Source organism: Myripristis murdjan, chromosome 22, assembly GCF_902150065.1.
Source record: "Myripristis murdjan chromosome 22, fMyrMur1.1, whole genome shotgun sequence".
Taxonomy (NCBI): domain Eukaryota; kingdom Metazoa; phylum Chordata; class Actinopteri; order Holocentriformes; family Holocentridae; genus Myripristis; species Myripristis murdjan.
Genome location: NC_044001.1, coordinates 22579848 through 22598754, shown reverse-complemented (window position 1 = coordinate 22598754; position 18907 = coordinate 22579848). Strand labels below are relative to the sequence as shown.

Below are 18907 nucleotides of genomic sequence, written 5' to 3'. Positions count from 1 at the left end.
AGGCATTTGCTTAGGCTTGTTTTTGCCAACAATATTTGTTTGTTTGTTTTTTGTTAGTCTAAGAAGTGCCCAGTAGACACATGCAAATAATCTCACCTCAGGTCGAGACTTATCTGGCTATGGAGGACAGAGATACTGTGTGTGTGTGTGTGTGTGTGTGTGTGAGGGAGAATGTGACTCACTTTTCACAGTAACACAAGCTGTTAATCTTTCATACGTTGTTTTTGCGCTCAGCTGATAGATATGATAGTGTTGCCGTGGCTCTGGTCAGGTGTCATATTTCTGGCTCTGAGTTCTGATTTTGTCCTCATTTGCAGATGTGTGGTGACGTTTGTGACAGCTGCTTCAAAGTTAAAATGGCTTCATGTATCAGATGTTGTTGACTAAAATATTGAGCTGATAAATTTGCTCTATGAAATGTGTTTGCACCAATCTATTTTTATTGTATAACTTGAACTGATGAGAGGATTTTTCCATCTACTCCGGGGTTTCACACTGATACTGACGCTTTTGTATTGAAGCTGCCGACAGCGTTTTTATACTTTTTGTGCTTCTTTTTGGTCCGAATTTTTATGTTTGGAAATTATGAATACCAAGTGTTTCCCCTACTTTCAGTTTTATTTTGGCAATGAGAAGCCTTTGAAAAAGCATTGAAAACCACACAGATTAATGAAATTCTTTGGGATCTTCGTGGTCTACAGTTGACTCTTTGTCTGTCCAGTAGGCTTTGGTTTTTTTGTTACCAAAAACTCAAACTTGTTTACCCAATTTACAAAAAACTGTGTGTCATGTAAACTGTTGAAACGCATAGATTTGTGGGCACTTATCATTCACATTTGTCACTCAGCCTTCAGAGTCAATACGAGGTTCATATTTATGTTAATACATAAAGAAAGCAAATATCAGCCGTTTACAGAGTTGCCTGCAGTTATATGCCGCTCCAAAAACAATAAAGCATAAGAAAGCATATATATATATATGTATTTTTATTATTTTCATATGTAACACCTTGTTCTGGAACATACACATATTTACAGTCACTTTAGAACAGAGTGGTCAGCACCATTATCACAGTGCAGCACTGAAATGGATGCAGTCTCATATCTACACGTCCAATGCTCATGTGCAACCTAATGCTGTAAAAAACAAGTCTACATGCTAGAAATATATCAAAACTTTACAATAGATCACGTTCTACAGTAATTTCAAAAGAAGAACATCTTTGGAGTGTCTACGCACATGTGACTTCATATTACAATGTACAGTATATTCTTGTTTCAGCATAACTGATGACATGGGGTAAGGATCATCAAAAAAACAAAAACAAAAAAAAAAAACAAAACGTGGAAGTACCACAAAAGAGACAGATGCAGCATCGATACAGGGCTGATTTCTCAGTGAAAACACAGAGAGGGGCATGTGGATTCTTTGGTATAGAAGTCAAGAGGCAACATGTAAACAGACTGTCCCAGCATTTTTCATCTCTCATTCATTCTAGAAAAGGCACAATACTACTGAAAGGTAAGCCATGCCCGCAGTTAGACATCTTAAATGCTTCAGGAGCTGTGTGAGTGCAAGGTTTTTTAAAGTCTGGTTGATAGTTGCTGTGTTGATTCATTGCCCTCCGCAAGAAATGAACCAAAATGCTACATTATGGTGCTATGTTAGCATGAAAACTCTCCGAGGTTATGGGTTCCACAATGGAGCTGCGTCACAGGGCTCAGTCCCCCTGGCAGAGCTGCATCACAGGGCTCTGAGGCCCACAGCAGAGCTACTCTGGTGAGTTGAGGTCCATTACAGAATCTCCAAGGACCACTTCTGGTTCACTTTTTTCTCATCAAATGTGTTGAGGATCACCTGGTGCTTGTCATACTGCTGACCACCTGGGAAACAAGGACCAGAAAAAAAAAAAAAAAAGTTTGAAATAAACTCACACTACCTTGACAGGCCAGGAGATGGAGCCATTCCATCACAACTGAAAAGCAGTCAAGGCGCTGCATCTTGAGACCTAAATGAAATCCCTTTTTTCTGTCAGTCTAATGCAGTTCAATGCAATGGCTCTGCCATAAATTCTACTTTTTTAGAAAATTCATAATGTTCAGTTTTTGTTGACATTGTGGAGAATGTGTCAATTTTGTTTTATGTTTAATACTGAGGTTGAAGTTTGCGGAGGTCTTGCACTGGACTTCATTATATTGAGAGGTGTTTCTAATTTTTTGTCCTACATATTTATATACAAGAAGGAGACAGAATATGAGAAACACCTCTCAATAAAATGCAGAAAAAACCTTCATAGGCTAAATTAGAGATTTTAAAATATTTTTTAAAACAAATACATAAAAGTGAACTCTGAGCAGCCTAAGTGTTTATATTTCAGAGGGTTATAGTTCAGTCAATAAGGTGATGATATCTCACCTTTGACCTCCAACACCAGGTCAGGTTTCAGGTGGCAGCGCACCACGCCGTCCGGTGTGATGTTCCACAGCTGGCTGTCCTTGCCCCGCTCCGGGGAAACACACAGCCGGCTGCCGGCCATCACCATGTTGCCTGTGGTGTCCAGGCAGCAGTCCTCTACCAGCTGGGACATGGAGATGGACATGTTATGTCAAGTTTTATTTTCTCCTTCATTCTTTCCAGCTAGCATTTCATCGACAGCAGTGTGCAGGATGTGAAGGTCAGTGTCGAATCACACAAGCAAGAAATTTTAATAACAGGATATTACAGTGTGGAAAAAAATCATTACTTTGTAGGTATGGAAACGGTTATGAACAGATATCAGAAAGATATTTAGGTCCTGAATTTAAAAAAAAAAAAACAACGTAGACAGCTGCGATGAGTTCTATGTCAGCATGCTTGCTGGAGTGACTTCACTCAAACATCTGAGAGTCAGTGGAGTGGAAACACTGGCCATGTGACAGTAACCTGAACTGGTGGAGATTTGCTTGTCCTGACTTGCCCGTCTTAATTTATTTTGAAGTGAGAGGCTTTTAGAAGCCCCTCTGTGTGGAAGGAAGGAATGCACACTGCAATCACTGATAGGATCAACAAAAAGTGCTTTGGAAATGACAACTTTAAATACTGTACAAACGTCTTTCACATCACCAATTCCAAAACTGTACTCTAGTAAAAATCAAGTGAAGCCTCCTCAGAGCTGTGTTTTTGTTTTTTTGAGCTCCCATGCCCTGCAGACACACTGCTCCTATTCATTCACTGATGAAGATCACAGTTTTCCTGTGACTTCCCTATTATTTCCTGCTGTTTGTGTTGTCACGATCACATCCTTGTTTTCATGTTAACAGTGAACAACCCATAGATTAACGGTGCCGATGAGGAGATGAGGTGAGCTGCCCCTTAAAGGAATAGTGCGCCTCAAAATTAAATCAACTTTGTAGAAAAAAGATGGACATGTTATACATTTTTGAAGCTGTATAAAGATAACTGACGTCAACAGTTTTGGAGAGGGCTGAGCTCGAATTACTTGAGCTGACATGAGGGTGACTAGATGCAGTCTTCAATTTCTTTTTTTTGGGAAAACTATTCCTTTAAGGTAAAAAAGGCCAGTGGTTTAGTGGCTTGGCATGTACTCTGGTTGGCAGTGTAGAGTACCTTGCAGGTAAGCTGTCCCTCCTGATAGAGCCAGACCTGCTCCGGCCCCCCAGTCTCCTCCTGGGCCTGAATCCTCATCAGCTGGATGTCATCTAAGGACCCAGTCAGGGACATCACAAAGCCGGTCTCTCTGCTCCGAAGACGGATGTACATCTGCCTCTGTTGGGAGAGAAACATGCAAAGTCACATGGTTTGATTTGATTTAGCTCCTCAAATTGGATTTGTTATCATTTGTAACACCACACGTCATACACGCTTTGAGCATGAAAGGCAAAACAAGACAAAGACAGCACATCTAGTCATGAGACTGTGATTTGCAACAGTCAGTTTTTTTTTTTAGTTCTGAAAACATTCATTAGAGCTTTCCTTCTTGAGAAGGCAACACCAATATTCCCACTTCTCTGCTGATGCTGGCATGAATTGTATTGCTTTTGTCTTTTTTATGTTTTTTGCCAACTAGTTTTACATTCCCCATTGTGTCCGCCAGTGGGCCATAATCCATATAATAATCCATTCTTCATCTTCATCTTCTTCTTCTTCTTCTTCTTCTTCTTCTCATTATTAGCTGTCTCCCAGCACAACAAAACTAGTTAGCCAAAAATGCACTGAACAAAGTACAGTAAAGTTATGGGCATCAACACCTGTAGCTGCACTGCACACACCTGTAGTACACATAATGGACAGGTGGTGGCAGTAAAACACCAGTGAGGAGGTGATCCACCATTAGACCAAGAAACATCTAAACATGACATTGATCATGGCGCCCTCCTTGACGGGGCGACCTGTGCAGTAGAATAAAGAATCTACTGTAACTAAACAATCTGGATCAGTAACTCATGTGAGTGCACATTATTTTAAGATAGATGAGAAAATGAAGACTTATTTAAACATATTTTATGGTTGTTTTTTTGTCTCAAACGTGTCCAAAGCCCTCCCTCCATACCTGCAGCAGTGGGCGCAGGGATCCTATTTGCTGCCAGCCGCTGAATTTTAACCAATCACCGACTTCACTGGGCAGGAGCAACATCTGTCGCCCACAGTAGTTACAGCGCTCATACAACACCCACCTGAGGAGAAAACAATCAAGCACACTGCTGCTTTAGTTTGACCAACTTACATATAAAAATATGAAATGGAGATAAATGCATGTATTTTTAAGCTGTGCCTCCTGATTTACAGTTTCATTTTCAACATTTTCCTTCACTCGGCAGGTTCCTCACATCACTCTGCCATGTTCACTGCAGCAAGCGAGCACATGTCTGATTTAACAGGCTGACCTAGCACCACTCAAGGGAATTTCATGAGTCCCCGTTAAACCTTATACAGGTATAAAGACAACTTTGATGCTTTCTCACTGCATGTTATCAACATGGTGGTGGTGAGAAGTCTGGCAACAACTTTACCATCAGTTATTATCATCAGTTTACCAAAACTTACTATCTTTTTGCAGCTCCAAAAACACATGTAATTGAGTATTTATAATTACATGATACTGAAAAAAAAAACAAAATAGTGACGTACATTCCCCCATCCACCACTACAGAGCGTATGCGTGAATCCAGTCCTGCTTGTGGTAGGCTGACGACTCCATCTGTCATGCCCACCCTGCGACCCGTGCAGCCCACCTTACTGAAGAGGACGATGGAGGGCAGAGAGAACTCCTACAGAGGAAGAAGAAGAAGAAGAAGAAGAAGAAGAAGAAGAAGAACAAGAACAAGAACAAGAACAAGAACAAGAAGAGAGACAAAACAAGAGTGAGAAGAGAAATTGATAAATTCTTTGTGTGTCTATGCATTGTGAGAAAATTATGCAATTCAACTTTCACATTAAACTTATATTTTAGCCACTTAGCTCATACTGTCTCTCTCTCTCTCTCTCTCTCTCTCTCTCTCTCACACACACACACACACACACACCACTTACATGTCCAATGGTCTGTATGGAGTGGATGTTGGAGTCTGCAGACAGGAGGCCCATAGTCTCTGTGTTGGGGTATTCTCCCTCCTCCAGAACGTACATGTTCTCTGTGAACTGGGCTCCCTCATACGCCACCCAGCTGACACACACACACACACACACACACACACACACACACACACACACACACACACACACACACACACGCACGCACGCACGCACACAGAACACAAACACACACATTTAGGATTGGATACCACAGATTGTCTTTCAATAATTCAGCATCACTTCTTAAAACTCACTTTTATAGGCATTCCTAAATGTAATTTGGTTTTTATCTTTTCCTGTTTTTAACCTTGGGTTGTTCCTCAAACCTCATATCTGCAAAACATAAAAAAACTAAGAAAAGCAGCGGTGTTTTCAGCTTGTTTCTAGGTTTATTTATTGTGTTATGAAGGGACTTCCTCGGCACAATGGGTCGCAGAATTTCCTCAATTCTTTCTCAGCCATTTGATCCTTCGACTGAAGTTAAGAGTTTTCTCGTGACAACAGGATTATGTTTTGTTTTAGGGTTTTCTTCATTTTGCTTGACAAAGCAATTTTTTTTACCTACTTACATGCATTTCTTATTTTACTTCCTTTTTTATATTTTTCTATTCTTGTCTTTATGCCTTTATGTAACACACTTTGTAAAATCAGTTTCAGTTTATCTGTTAGTTTATTAAGCCTTTGAAACCTGAGCAGATCATTTTGATTTCTTTCAAAAACATAGCAAAAACATGGGGATTTTCTCTAGTTTCTTCGTAGTATACTAATAATTCTCTCTCCCTCTCTCTCTCTCTTTCTTTCTTTCTTTCTTTCTGTCTTTTCTTTTGTTATTTTGTTTTAAGCTGATTTTCAGGTCATTTTCTTGCAACATTTTACAAATTCCTTGCAAAATTTTGGGTCGTCTCTTGCTAAGATGCTCACTGCTTTTTCCCCATGTTTTTGAAGAAAATCAAGCCAGTTTGCTTCAGTTTCAAGGGGCTCGTTCAGACACTTTTCACAAGAATTCAAAGAAACCTACATCCAGGTTTCTGAGGGTGAAACCTGCTTAGTGTATTATGATTATTTTTGAAAACAGTTTCTTTCCAGCAAGCCGTACCAGTCAGTAATAACTGCCTGTGAATAGAAACAACACTAATATTTCTGGGCAGTGTTTGATACTAATTATGCTGTGTGTACCTGCCAGCCAGCACCCGGCAGGACTTTGGCATGAAGTCCTCGTCCAGAGCCGCTACACTGTCCTCCAGGACCAGCCGTCTGCCCTGGAAGTCCGGCTCAGAAAACAGGTGCAGCTGTAACACACACACACACACACACACACACACACACACACACACACACACACACACACACACACATCAAAACAGCCTTACTGGCCTGACTGATCATGGTTTCATACAGCTGAGGAAACATGAGCACTGAGCATGAAAGACATGAGCCAAACCATTTCACATGAAGTGTCCAGTGAGGTGATGATTGCCCAGACTCACCTTAAATTTCCTTGATCCCATTAGCGTGTCCTGTAGAACAGAAACCAACAACAGGCTTTCAGTACCAGGGCTTGACACAAAGCTGTTACAAAGATCAGTCTTGATCTTAGACTTTGTTGAAATATCGGGCTGACGTCTTATTTTGATGAAATAAGACATTGATGAACATGATTCAGTGCATTTGATTACATATTTACTGCATATCTGATTCAGCCTCATGGTCTAAATGCAGCTGCAAAGACTTCTCCACTCTGTCATGAATAAAATTCACTGAATACTTTTTGACAGTAATTTTTTTTGGCATTAAATCTGAAGAATTTGAATATCCAAATCATGAGGTACTGGTAGATTCAGTCCAAAACATCTGTACTGGTATTAGCTGTGAAAAGCCCAGCAGGCTTTCTTACTTGGAGGACGGGCAGTATGGAGGAGATCTTGAAGTTGTGGGCTCCCCAGTCCTCTGGGCGTCCGTACAGGCCTCTCTCCAGGATGTACAGGTCTCCACTGAACCCAGGGTTCTCAAAGGCCACCCACCTGCCAGGAGCGCCCAAACCACATGCTCACATGTAAACTACATTTACAGTGACAGATTTATTCACAGGATGCTATATGTAAACACTGTGGTGCTATAAGTCAGTATAAGATGTTTAAAAATCAGCCTGGTTTGCATAAAATAAAGGTAAAGACAAGGTGTCTGCAGGTATCAGACTTAAATACCACGCTTTTAGGAACTTTTTGGAGGCAAATTGTAATGAAATAAAAAAAGATTCGTGGGTAAATCACTTTTCACACTGAGGGTAAGTATAAGTATTTGTGCGACAGTTATAAATGTAACCTCCTCCACAGAAACTGGGACAGGTAAGTGCAAGGGTTTTCTTGGATTACAGGTAAGTGTGACAGGTACATATAAAGTCAGTTGGGTTAATCTACAACAGGTGTTTTCCCGACAGGTGAGTGTAGCAGGTTAGTGTAAAGACAGTATAAAGTGGTCTGTTGTGGCTGCTGTACCTCCATGTCTCCATGTCTTATCCAATCCTGTGTTTTTTTTAAATCACTCAACCATTTTCTGACTTTGACAGAAGAATTAGATACACTAAAATTGATAAAATGCTTGTTGAAATTAAGACCTTGTAAATTCAAATTTACCTGTAAGGCCTAATTTTTATAAAACTGAATATAAGACATTTAAAGAATGTGAGGACCTGCAGACACCTTAAGGAAAATGTTTTAGTTTCATTTCACGGCACGTCTAAAGAATCCCGGCCTTACTGTTGTGTAGCTGCTGGCTGCTCTCTGATCAAATCACTGGCTCTAACTCTGCACTATCACTAACCAAACAGGAAGGCCATTCCTTTAAAAGGCAGTAAAGCAATTTAGCAGGTGAGGCACATGCAAAGTAAATGGCAGTGTTACATAAAGGTGAGATAAAGGTTAAACAAATCCAACGGGCAGCTCAAACGTGCAGTTGGCTGATGGACAAAAGTGTATTTACTGAAAATGCCCCGCCTTGTATTCCAGCTACTATTTTGGATGACCCACTGACTTAATAAGTACTTTTGAAAAACTTTCAGTATTTTTAACTACTTCAGTAGATTATGAAAATACTAAAAATGAAGCCCACATTCTCACAAACTATATAGGAAGAGGCATGACAGGGTGGGCTCTGTTTCATAGAGTCAAGGATTTGTCTCTTTTTGCGAAAACACCTTACAGGTCTGTAATGTATATCCTTGATGGTAATTAAGGATTAACATTAAGAAACCCTGCCCCTCAGAGAGAGATTTTTTTTTTCTTTTCAAGTGTCAATTACCTAAATGTAGCAGTCACAAGACTAGTTCATACAGGTGTCCTCTAGGGCAGGGTGTGTGTGTGTGTGTGTGTGTCAGATGCTTAAAAAAACAGCCATGTCTGCAAGGCGAGATGAGAGGCACACACCCAAAAAACGATCAGGGCAGGCACAGCACAGACACGCAGCGTTTCTCTGATTCTTTGAATACCTACAGCCTGACAGGTACTTCCTCTCAGCAGGGACGAGGAAAACCAATTCCCTCAAATTCCTCCCAATCTAACAGTGAAGTAAACTCAGCAACTGTAAATAATGCTCACTGTAACTGCATAAAGTAACTCGCATACATTTACTCGCAGTCATTATATGGATAACTGGTTATAACAGACAACAAGAGAAGGCTGACTTACACTCCGCCCAGGACATTGACTGACTGCGTCTTGACACCGAAGCCTGTGTCCTCCATGTTGACGACAGGGCCCATTAAGTCCACATTAACCCCTCGCTCCCCAAACTCCGGCTCACTGAACAGTCTGACGTGGGGGGACAAGAAATCCTGGAACACAAAAGTAAAACTGTTTAAGTCTTGAACGGGAGACTGACTTTGTGTTTTGAAAAGAAAAGAAGAAAAAAAAGCATCACAGTCCTGCTCACACTGTTTGATTGACAAGTTATCACAACAAAAGAGGATCTTGTGGATGACAGTCATGGTTTCAGCTGATACTTACTGAGCGTACGGGGCGAAGTGACAGGAACCCGTCAGCATGGCCTCCCCAGTCGCTGCAGTGACGGTACTCCCCCTCCTCCAGGATGTACTGCTGGCCCTCAAAGTCTGCCTCGTCATAGCCCACCCAGCTGGCAGGATAAAACACACACAGGGATTTGTTAGGAGCAGTAACATTACCACTGTGAATCAAATTCTGCTGACAAACTCTCCAAGTTTGTTTCACTCAAACTAGAAAAAAACATAGCTCACATTGCTGTTGTTACCTAGCTTATAACACATATATTTCTCACACATTTGAGCAATTCACACTCCCTAGACAGGTTGGCTGACAGTTTATATTATACTATGTTAGACTAGAACCTTTTCCACAATTTTTAGCCTCTAGGATGAGGACACAACTGTCCTGTAAACAATGGGGGTGGATTCCAAGTTGTGAGTATTTCACTAGTAATCCTTAGAGGAATACTACAATGTTTTGGGCAACTTTCCCATAGACTTCAAGTCTTTATGCTAAGCTAACACAAAAAGCTACCCATAGGGACTGAACCACTGGACTACAGAGGTGAAAATGGTAACAAACATCTTGCCTCAGTCTGGGAAAGTCAGAAAAAAAGGGTGTTTTGCCCAAAATGTTGGAATATTGCTATAACAGTGGTGGACTGTCTGTCAAAGTGGCTGATATCCCTATCCATATCACTGACCAGCACTGGCTAGTGGACTGCAGTGATCATCATCTGCAGTGATCATCATCTTAATTCCATTAAATTAAGTTTATTTTATGAGATACTTACAGGCCGCCAAGTATCTTGACAGATCCAACTGTAGACAATATCTTCTTCTCCCCAACACCTCCCTCTGCTTCCTCCTCTGGCTGGTTATCCCCCTCGATCAAGTTGTACACATCACCCTCCACCTCCATGCACTCTCCGTCAAAGTTCGGCTTCTCAAAAACTAAGGCCTGAATTAAAAGGGAAAGAGTTAGTTGCAGGGTGTACAGTGTGTGGGGTTCACTGTACAGGGGCTCAGACTGACTGACCGCAGGCTGGGAGCTGACAGCATCAAGAGACACAACAGCAACTCAAAATCACCTTCAGTGGTGTAGATTCATTAATGATAAATCGTTACACATAGCATCTCTAACGTAAATTTACCAATGAGCTTGTTCATTCAGTGTTTGACTTTTGACTTCTAGTGTGATTATATGGAAAAATGACACTTTTTTCTCTCTGCTTTGTAACATACCTAACTGATTTTATCCCTTGTTTTCCTTGGCTGTTTATTTTATGTGACCTTGACTGTACTTTCACTCAGCTCACTGTTGTATTATTAGGTTTATCATGGGGCTGCCTTTTTGACTTGGATTACATTGAAAAAGAGCTTCTTGATCTTGATGAAACTAACCTTAGATAACCTTAGATAAAGGTTAAAAATATAAATGAATCCCACATTTCTCCCACAGAATGCTTTGTCAGCACTGACATTATGATACTCCACCCGGGGTATCTGCCCTTTGAACATTTGCCAAGTAATGTTTTCTGTTATTATTGTAATATCTGTGAATACAAGACAAAGCCAAACATTTTATGACACAAAAAATATTCTCTCATCTATGAAAGCATACTTTTAAATGTCTAAATCTCTTCTGTTGTTAATGTTGAGTGACTTTAAATGTGGGTGCTGGTTCCATGCATCCAGAAGCAGCAGCCAGTGGCACCAAATAGTGAATGTGCCGGTTTGTTGCCAAGTCCTGTGCAATGTTTTCACCAGCGAGTATACCTGCATTAACACGCAGCAATGTTTCACAACCCTGGAAGGATGTGGATTACATTGTCATAATAAATTGATCACAGATAAATATATCTAGGCACTGTCATACTATCTGAGATTTTCACATATTCCCCTTTGGTCTAGCAGCTGAGCCAAGCCCTGTGTTCTAAAAAATGTAACATAAAGTAAACATCACAAATTGTTATAGAAGAAATGAGTATGAAAACTCATATGTGACTTTTGTCTTTTGTATGAACCAAAAAATGAATACACATCATTGTAATTCAAATTATACCTTAACTTCATTGGGATGCTCCACCTTCATTGAACCCTGTTATGAAGAGACAGAGAAACCAGACAAATTTAGTTTGGGACATTCAAAACTAAACCTAAATATCAGTATTGAAACACAACAGTGCAATTATACATCCTCAATTCCATTACAAATATTTATAGATTAAGTATGTATTATATTGCATGTGCTGTACCATTCGAAGGGCTCTTAGAGACCCAATGAAGGGCTCAGGGAAACCCCACGCCTCTGGACAGGCATACTCTCCCACCTCCAACACTGCTAAGAAACCTCCAAACCCAGGATCGCTGTACACCAGCCAACTAAAGAGAAACAGAGAGAGCAAGAGAGAGGCAGTGAAGGGTTGAGGGTGTATGCTCATTTTCAAAACTATAAATAATGCTATGACAGCAGAGAGAGAGGTGAGCATTTAGTGAATTATCTGTTCACAGTACCTTGAAAATGCAAAAAAGCTCTCATATGCTACTACATAATGAAGGCACTAATTACTTTTTCTTTTCACACCACGAGGTCACTGTAAAGTTAACCATCAGTAATCAGCAGCAGTTAACATTATGTCAGTTTCACAAGCCCATGTATGCAGGCTTCATTCCAAAATGGGCAAAGACAGCAGAACCTGCACATAACTTTCCATATTGTTTGCATCTCTGGCACTGTGCACCACCACACTGCCACCATTTGCGAACTTGCCAACAACAGCAAAAATCAAAGTGACAAAATGCAAAACTCTAGTTTGCACAGTGAAAACTACATTATTCACCCTATCAAGAAAAGTCAAGATAACTCACACATTAGACATACAATAATGCCACACCACTGCTTCCAGCTACCAGCTGAATTAAAATGAGTGACATAAAAGAATAATTGGTGGGAGGACTTACACTCCAGAGTGGACCTTGATGGAGCCGGTGCTCTGCGGCATTCCATAGGAGCCAATCTCTACAGTGTCTTCACAGTACGATGACCTCCTGCCCAATCCATTCACCTCCGTAAACAGATCAATACAGGGTACACTATAGTCCTATCAAACACAAAATAGACATTAGACATATGAGGATTTCTAGTTCTTCACAGGAAGATTTATATTGCCATATCCCATGGCAATAATGTGAAATCAGCATCTATGGACAGACAGAATGAGAAACCATGTCCAAGACAGAATAATAGTAAAGTGCATTCAAAATGATAAAACTGGCACGACCAAATCAAAGATCAATGTGATCAGTGAAAGAAATCAATCAGTGACTCACCCTAACTACCAGTCGCATAGATCCTATGACCATGGGTGCTGTTGGAATGGCCTGGCCCGTCTCGTCCAGTGTCGTGGGGGTTCCCTCCTCTGCCCACATATTCACTATTTGCTGTGTGGGCCCCTCCTCTAAGGCAATGGTACGTCCCTGGAAGCCAGGCTTTTCATATAGCAACCAGCTATTGACACAAGAGAGAATAACATCATACAATATACTACACCCTACTTGAACTTGTAGCATGAACCATGATAAAAAATACTGATATCAAACACAGCCTAGCCCAGCTAACATGACTATAATCACATTACAGTAGAGTGTGGGTCTACCATGCTATTTGATCTTTTTTCTAATGTTATCCTGTCAATACAAATGAGGCAAATACTAAAACCACCCAAAAAGGATCCATCGCTTTTCTTCTTTCACAAGCTTTTTTCTATTTGTTCCCCACTGAACAATCAGTCACACAGATAAAACTAGGTTTTAACTGACTGCGACAGGAGCATTCATATAAAATCAACATGCAGACTCGTACCATCCTCTGGTGACTGTGACGGAGATGACAGGGGACAGCTTCATCATGGTGGCATCCTCTAAATCATGGTGTACCTCGAAGGCCTCTCCTCCAAACCGAGCATGCTCATGAATTAAAATCTGAACCAGGAAGCAGATATTTCAATGTGAGATATGGCAGCAACATTTTATTACTGTTATCATATTTCTACAATTTATATAAAAAGGGAATTTAAGTGTACCTTTCCAGGCCTTTTGTGGAACCCTCGTATTTCACGTAACTATAAAAGAACAGATAGCATTTCAGATTTCTGACAGATCAACTTGAAAAGTTTCAGACCTGTACACTGATTAATGTATTTGTTAGCTTGAGCATGATGAATAAACACAGTGCTGGCTGTGGAGGAAGCTTCATTCCATGCAACTTGTATGTATGTAAACACAAAGAGATATTTGCATAGACCTGCTTTACTTGGATGCTGATACTGACATACAGTATGAGCTCATCCTGGAAATTTCTAGTATGACAGCAGGCTCCTTTTAACTTGTCATCACTTGCAAATGATTCATGACTTTGTTTCTACCAACATCAAAAAACAAGAACTTTTCACCAGTGAAATAAACGGAGTTTACTGCATTTTGAAAAGGGCAAAGAATTTGCTGATATCTCCACATGCTCAAAGGCTGTGCAGGTCAAAACCCATTCAGCAGTAAGAATGAATCACCCTTTTGTCAACAGCGAGCACTGTAGTGGAAAAATATGCCCCTGCTGTCAGGGAGGGGCTCCAATCAGTATGTCTAGGGCGGTCTTTTCCTCATATCATTTCTACAAATAGTTAGCGGTCTGTCATCAGAACAACACAACAAATTAAACTGCAGCCTTCAAGAATTATTCGAACCCCTACCTTAGTTCTAGATGTACGAAGCCCATTTCCAGAGATCTGCTGGATAGAGCTGCTGGGTGGAGCTAGTCCAGTAGGGCCTGCATCAACATTAGGCGGTCCTGTCGTCAGACCCTGGTCCATAACAGTACGTCCCTCAGCGCTCAGCTGAGTTTTAGTCTGTGTGGAGCCCTGGGAAGTTACAGATTCTCCTTTGTCCCTCTTGAGGTATTGTTCTAGGTGTTCAGGCAGCTTTACCTCTGAGAAAGAGGGAAGTGGAGGAAGAGAGGAGGGGCTGATTTCTGACTCATTTGCTGCACCTACACCCACACCCACAAGTGGGCCTGGATCCATATCTTTAACACCTGCCTTATCTGTCTCTATGCCAGGCAAAGGTGGATGAACAGTTCCCTTCTCCCTAGGCGAGGCGGTGCTCTGTTGTTGCTTGGGTGGAAGAGTGCCATTTGAGACTGATGCAGTTTCCTCTTTGGCCTTCCTGGAGGACCTTGGGGAACTCAGTAGGCTAGAGAGAATGGACATCCTTCCTAGTCGCGATGTGAGCTTCCCATGCTGTTCGCCATTGTTTTGGACCTCTTCCTTTCCTGCTTCACCTTTAGTCTCCTCTGTAACTGCATCTGTCTCTTGCACCTCATCAAATGTTTTCGCTGTGTCTGTAGGTAAAGTGCGCTGGCCATGTTTTGCACGTCCTTCCCTTTGTTTTAACACCATAGCTGGTGAGGGATCCTTAAAACCTACGCCATTTTTCCTCAAGCCAAACTGGAATTCCTCTGGGTCAAATGTTTTCTCAAAATGGTCCTCCTTAATGGCCGGCATGGCAAAAGGTGGAGATGGGGTTTTCACGTGACTGTGCTTTTTTAGAGGCATTGAGAAAGGAATGCCACTTTCTTTGATGTTCCTGATGAAATCATCCAAGTCATCAACGTCAGCGGTTTTATCGGTGCTGGCTGTGGCACATGGTCTTCTTTTTTTGTCGTCCTTCTTCTTATCATGTTTTGGACGATGTTCCACGTCTAACCAGCTAGATGGAGATTCCGTGTTCAGCTCAAGAGTCTTAGGTCGAGCAGTAGATGGCTTCATTGTAACAGGAGAAGACATACTATGACTGGGGAATGTCTTTGCAAACTGTGGTGACTCAATGAGGGTCTCCTCTTCTCTTAAAGTCTCCACTTTCGGTGTGGAAGCCCTTGCTGATGACTCATTTGTTTTCACTTTTGGCTCTTGTTTTGAGTCTGTCTTCTGAAATTCACTTTTGACTGCAGCAACACTGGCTTTGCTCTTCTGTTCTTGCTTCATCTCTTTATTTTCATCTTCAACCCCTTTGGTGAAGATCTTATTCTCCTTTTTTGTATCACTAACAGTGACTGATTTTGCAGGTATTTTTGTGTCTTTTCTCTTCTCCTCCAGAGCTTTTGTGCTTACTGTCTCGTGTGTCTGTTCTAACTTTTCATCTGAAACATTTGGTTTGTTCTCTTGTACTGCACATTTTTCCTTACTCAAGTCAGTTTTGATGCCAATTGGTGTTGATTTTTGTTTGATCTCTATCTCTGGTGCGTTAATCTGCCGACTCTCTTGGTTTGTCTCTTTATTTTCATCTACAGCACGTTCTTTGATGGGGATGTTATGTTCCAGTGTCAAATCAGTTGTGGTGCCTGCATTTTCAGCGGTGATAATGCTTGATTTCACAGGTCCTTTTGTGTCTTTTCCCCTCCCCTCCAGAACTTTTGTGCTTACTGTCTCTTGTTTCTGTTCTGACATTTTATCTGATGCAACACTGGGTTTGTTCTCTGACTCTAGCTGTGCACCTTTCTCGTTGCTCACGGCATCTTTTATGAAAACTGGTTTTGATTCTTGTTTGACCTCCATCTTTGGTGCCTTAATCTGCTCATTGTCTTGCTTTGCCTCTTTATTTTCATCTTCAACATTTTCCTTTATGAGAATCTTTTGTTCCTGTTTCATATCAGTCATACAGACTGGATTTTCAGTTTTGACAACACTCGATTTTGCAGGCAATTTAGTGCCTTTTCTCTTCCCCTCAGATGTTTTGGTGCTTACTGTCTCTGGCTCCTGTTGTGACTTTTGATTTGGAAGACTTGACTCAGTGTTTTTCTTTGGTTTTGCATCCTCATCTTGGTGTTTAACAATTATAGATTTGAGGTCCTTTTTACTGGTAACTTCAGCGCCAGTGCTCTCTGGTGCAGTCTCATTGACCAAACTGTTTTTCTCTGACTCATTTATTTCAGTCTTTTCTTTGGTACCTTCATCCATCTGAGTGGCTTTTGGTTTCTGAGTTGACTCCATCTGTGAAATGATGTTCTCCTTTAAAACAGCACTATGTTTGTCCTCTTCTTTTGCATTGTTGTCTTGTACTTTTTCATCTTTTTGTGAAACCAGTTTGGGTTCTTGTTCTTGTTTGGAGTTTTTCATTGATGTCTTCATCTGCTGCTCTGTCCGTTCTGTTTCTTTATATTCACATTCTTTCAAAGAGACATTAGACTCCTGTTTTGCACTGACCACAGTCACTGCATTTTCAGGGAGTGCGCTTATTTTTTCTGCTTGCTCTGCCCCTCCCCTCTTCTCTTCCAGAGCTTTTGTGTCTGCTCTGTTTGGTTCCTGCTCTGACTCAGGCTTTAAACATTTTGCCTCTGTTGATGGATCAGAGGGTTTCTCTGGTTTTGCAGTGTCTTTCTCTACTTCATCTTTTATGATTATGGCCTTGAGCCCCTGTTTGCTACTTCTCTTTGAGTCAGCGCTTTCCACTGATGCATCATTAAGCTTTTCATTTTGTTGAATGTCTTCTCCCAGTCTTTTACATTCTTTTGCCAAATTCTTTATGAGTAAAAAAGGCTCTTTGTCCAGCTGATTCTCAACATTTTCAGCAGATTTCAGAACAATCACAGCCTCTGTTTGCATATCCGTTCCTGGTTTCGTGTCAATCTCCTCCTCGCCTTTCTTTTGCACCTCACTGTTTTTCATTGAATCTATGGCAACATTATAGCTCAATACATCATTTTCAATAACTTTATCTGTGATTTGAGCCTCAGATAATCCATGTTTTTCTCCCACTATTCCAGCTGAAGTTTGCTGTTCTGTCACAGCCAGATCAGCATCAACTGAGACTGCTGGAGGCATGACTCTACATGAATTTTTTCCATCAGCATCTTGGTTTTCTAAAGACATTTCAGTAGATATATCATTTTTGCTAATCTCTTCTTTTGGTATCAGCTCATTTGATGCTTTTAGCGAAGCATTACTGGGCACAGCAGTTTTATGATTTGAGTTGGTGTTTTTGTCACAGTGACTGTTGTCAGTCGCCTCAGGTTCAGCTACAGTATCCGTTACATCCTCATTAGAAGGTATAATGTCTCGGTCTAATCCAGTAGAGTTTAGCTCAGAGGGTCTTTTCTCCTGGATTAAATCCAGTTTAGTGTTACTCGTTGGCTGTGTCATGGATGCCATGGGATGGTCTTTTGCTGTGATTTGAGAAGACTCTGGTGGTGATAATGTTTGCTCTTCCTGTGTGGTGAAGTCACTTTCAATGTGTGGTGCATTTTGAGCTGGAGACTTTCTTTGAACTTTGGCCTCATGCTCTCTTCCCTGGCTGTCTGCCTCAGCATTACTTGCTTCAGTGACTTCAGGTAACAGAGCTTCAATTGTTTTTACAGCTTCACTGCCAGCTGCTGCCTCGGGTGTAAGGTCCATTACTGGTGTAGCTTTAACCTGAGAGTTTATTTTAATGACGGCATCATCATCTTGTGTTGTTTGGATTTTAGAGACCTCTTCACTCACAGGACTGCCTGTTTTCGTCACTAGTTCACTCGTTTCTGTGCCCTCTGGTTTCTCTATGTTGATTTCACAGCTACTGGACTGGTTATCTACGAGCTCTGTTATTTGTTTTTCATCAACTGTGGAGTCACTGACCGGTAATATATCTCCATGTACAGTCTTAGGTTCAAACTCAGATGATAATATATCATCATTAGACTTGTCCTTCACTGAGTCTTGTGGCCTCGTGTCTTCCACCACAGTACTGTCAGACACTTTGACAGGCGTCTCTGTGCTGGAGTTCTCAGGCAAAGATTTCTGTAAAGTTGTTGATGTGGTTGCTGAATTCCTGGTGGCAGAATCTTGAAGTTTTCTGGATATTACTTTGGTTGGGCTTTTCTGATGCAGCATAGGAAGCTTGCTCCTAGAAGACGAGGACTCCCTTGGATCCCTGATTGGACTTTTTGGACTCGGTCCACTCGTGTTGGAGTGGACATCGCTCTGTTTTCCGTGTTTCACCGAGACAGCTTTGTCTCGCTTGGTGGGAGGTGGAGAGGGAGAGGCTTTGTCCCTTTCCTCATGGCTATTGCTCCTTTTGCAGAGTTGTTTAGATAAGACTGTGGGTGTTTTACTTCCTGTTGGAAACACAATAGTTTTAATACAACAGATTAATAATATGATAGCTGAAAGCTGTCCATATGATCTTTGACCATTCAATCAACACCTTAAAACATCAGCCTCAATCTCCCCAGGCTAGAGACATACATAAAATTTATAATGTTAGTGAGACAAAACCTAGAGCTCCTGACACTGACAATTAATTGGAAACTGA

The 18907-nt window shown here is 41.2% G+C and overlaps 1 protein-coding gene across 1 annotated transcript in view; it reads right to left on the bottom strand.

The window, feature by feature from the left end:
- Positions 1–970: 970 nt before the first annotated feature.
- The window catches only part of crybg1a (crystallin beta-gamma domain containing 1a), a 48154-nt gene continuing 30217 nt past the window's right edge, over positions 971–18907 (bottom strand). Inside the window, exons 5-23 of the mRNA XM_030081961.1 lie at positions 14317–18710; positions 13654–13692; positions 13434–13552; positions 12902–13079; positions 12533–12672; positions 11827–11953; positions 11634–11669; positions 10363–10529; positions 9573–9699; positions 9255–9400; positions 7466–7592; positions 7059–7088; positions 6748–6860; positions 5530–5662; positions 5128–5267; positions 4550–4673; positions 3607–3765; positions 2416–2578; positions 971–1883 (exon numbers count right to left, since the gene is read on the bottom strand). Of these exons, the coding sequence (XP_029937821.1) occupies positions 1795–1883; positions 2416–2578; positions 3607–3765; positions 4550–4673; positions 5128–5267; positions 5530–5662; positions 6748–6860; positions 7059–7088; positions 7466–7592; positions 9255–9400; positions 9573–9699; positions 10363–10529; positions 11634–11669; positions 11827–11953; positions 12533–12672; positions 12902–13079; positions 13434–13552; positions 13654–13692; positions 14317–18710 (6551 nt within the window). The 3' untranslated portion in view covers positions 971–1794. The remainder of the gene's footprint in view (positions 1884–2415; positions 2579–3606; positions 3766–4549; positions 4674–5127; positions 5268–5529; positions 5663–6747; positions 6861–7058; positions 7089–7465; positions 7593–9254; positions 9401–9572; positions 9700–10362; positions 10530–11633; positions 11670–11826; positions 11954–12532; positions 12673–12901; positions 13080–13433; positions 13553–13653; positions 13693–14316; positions 18711–18907) is intronic.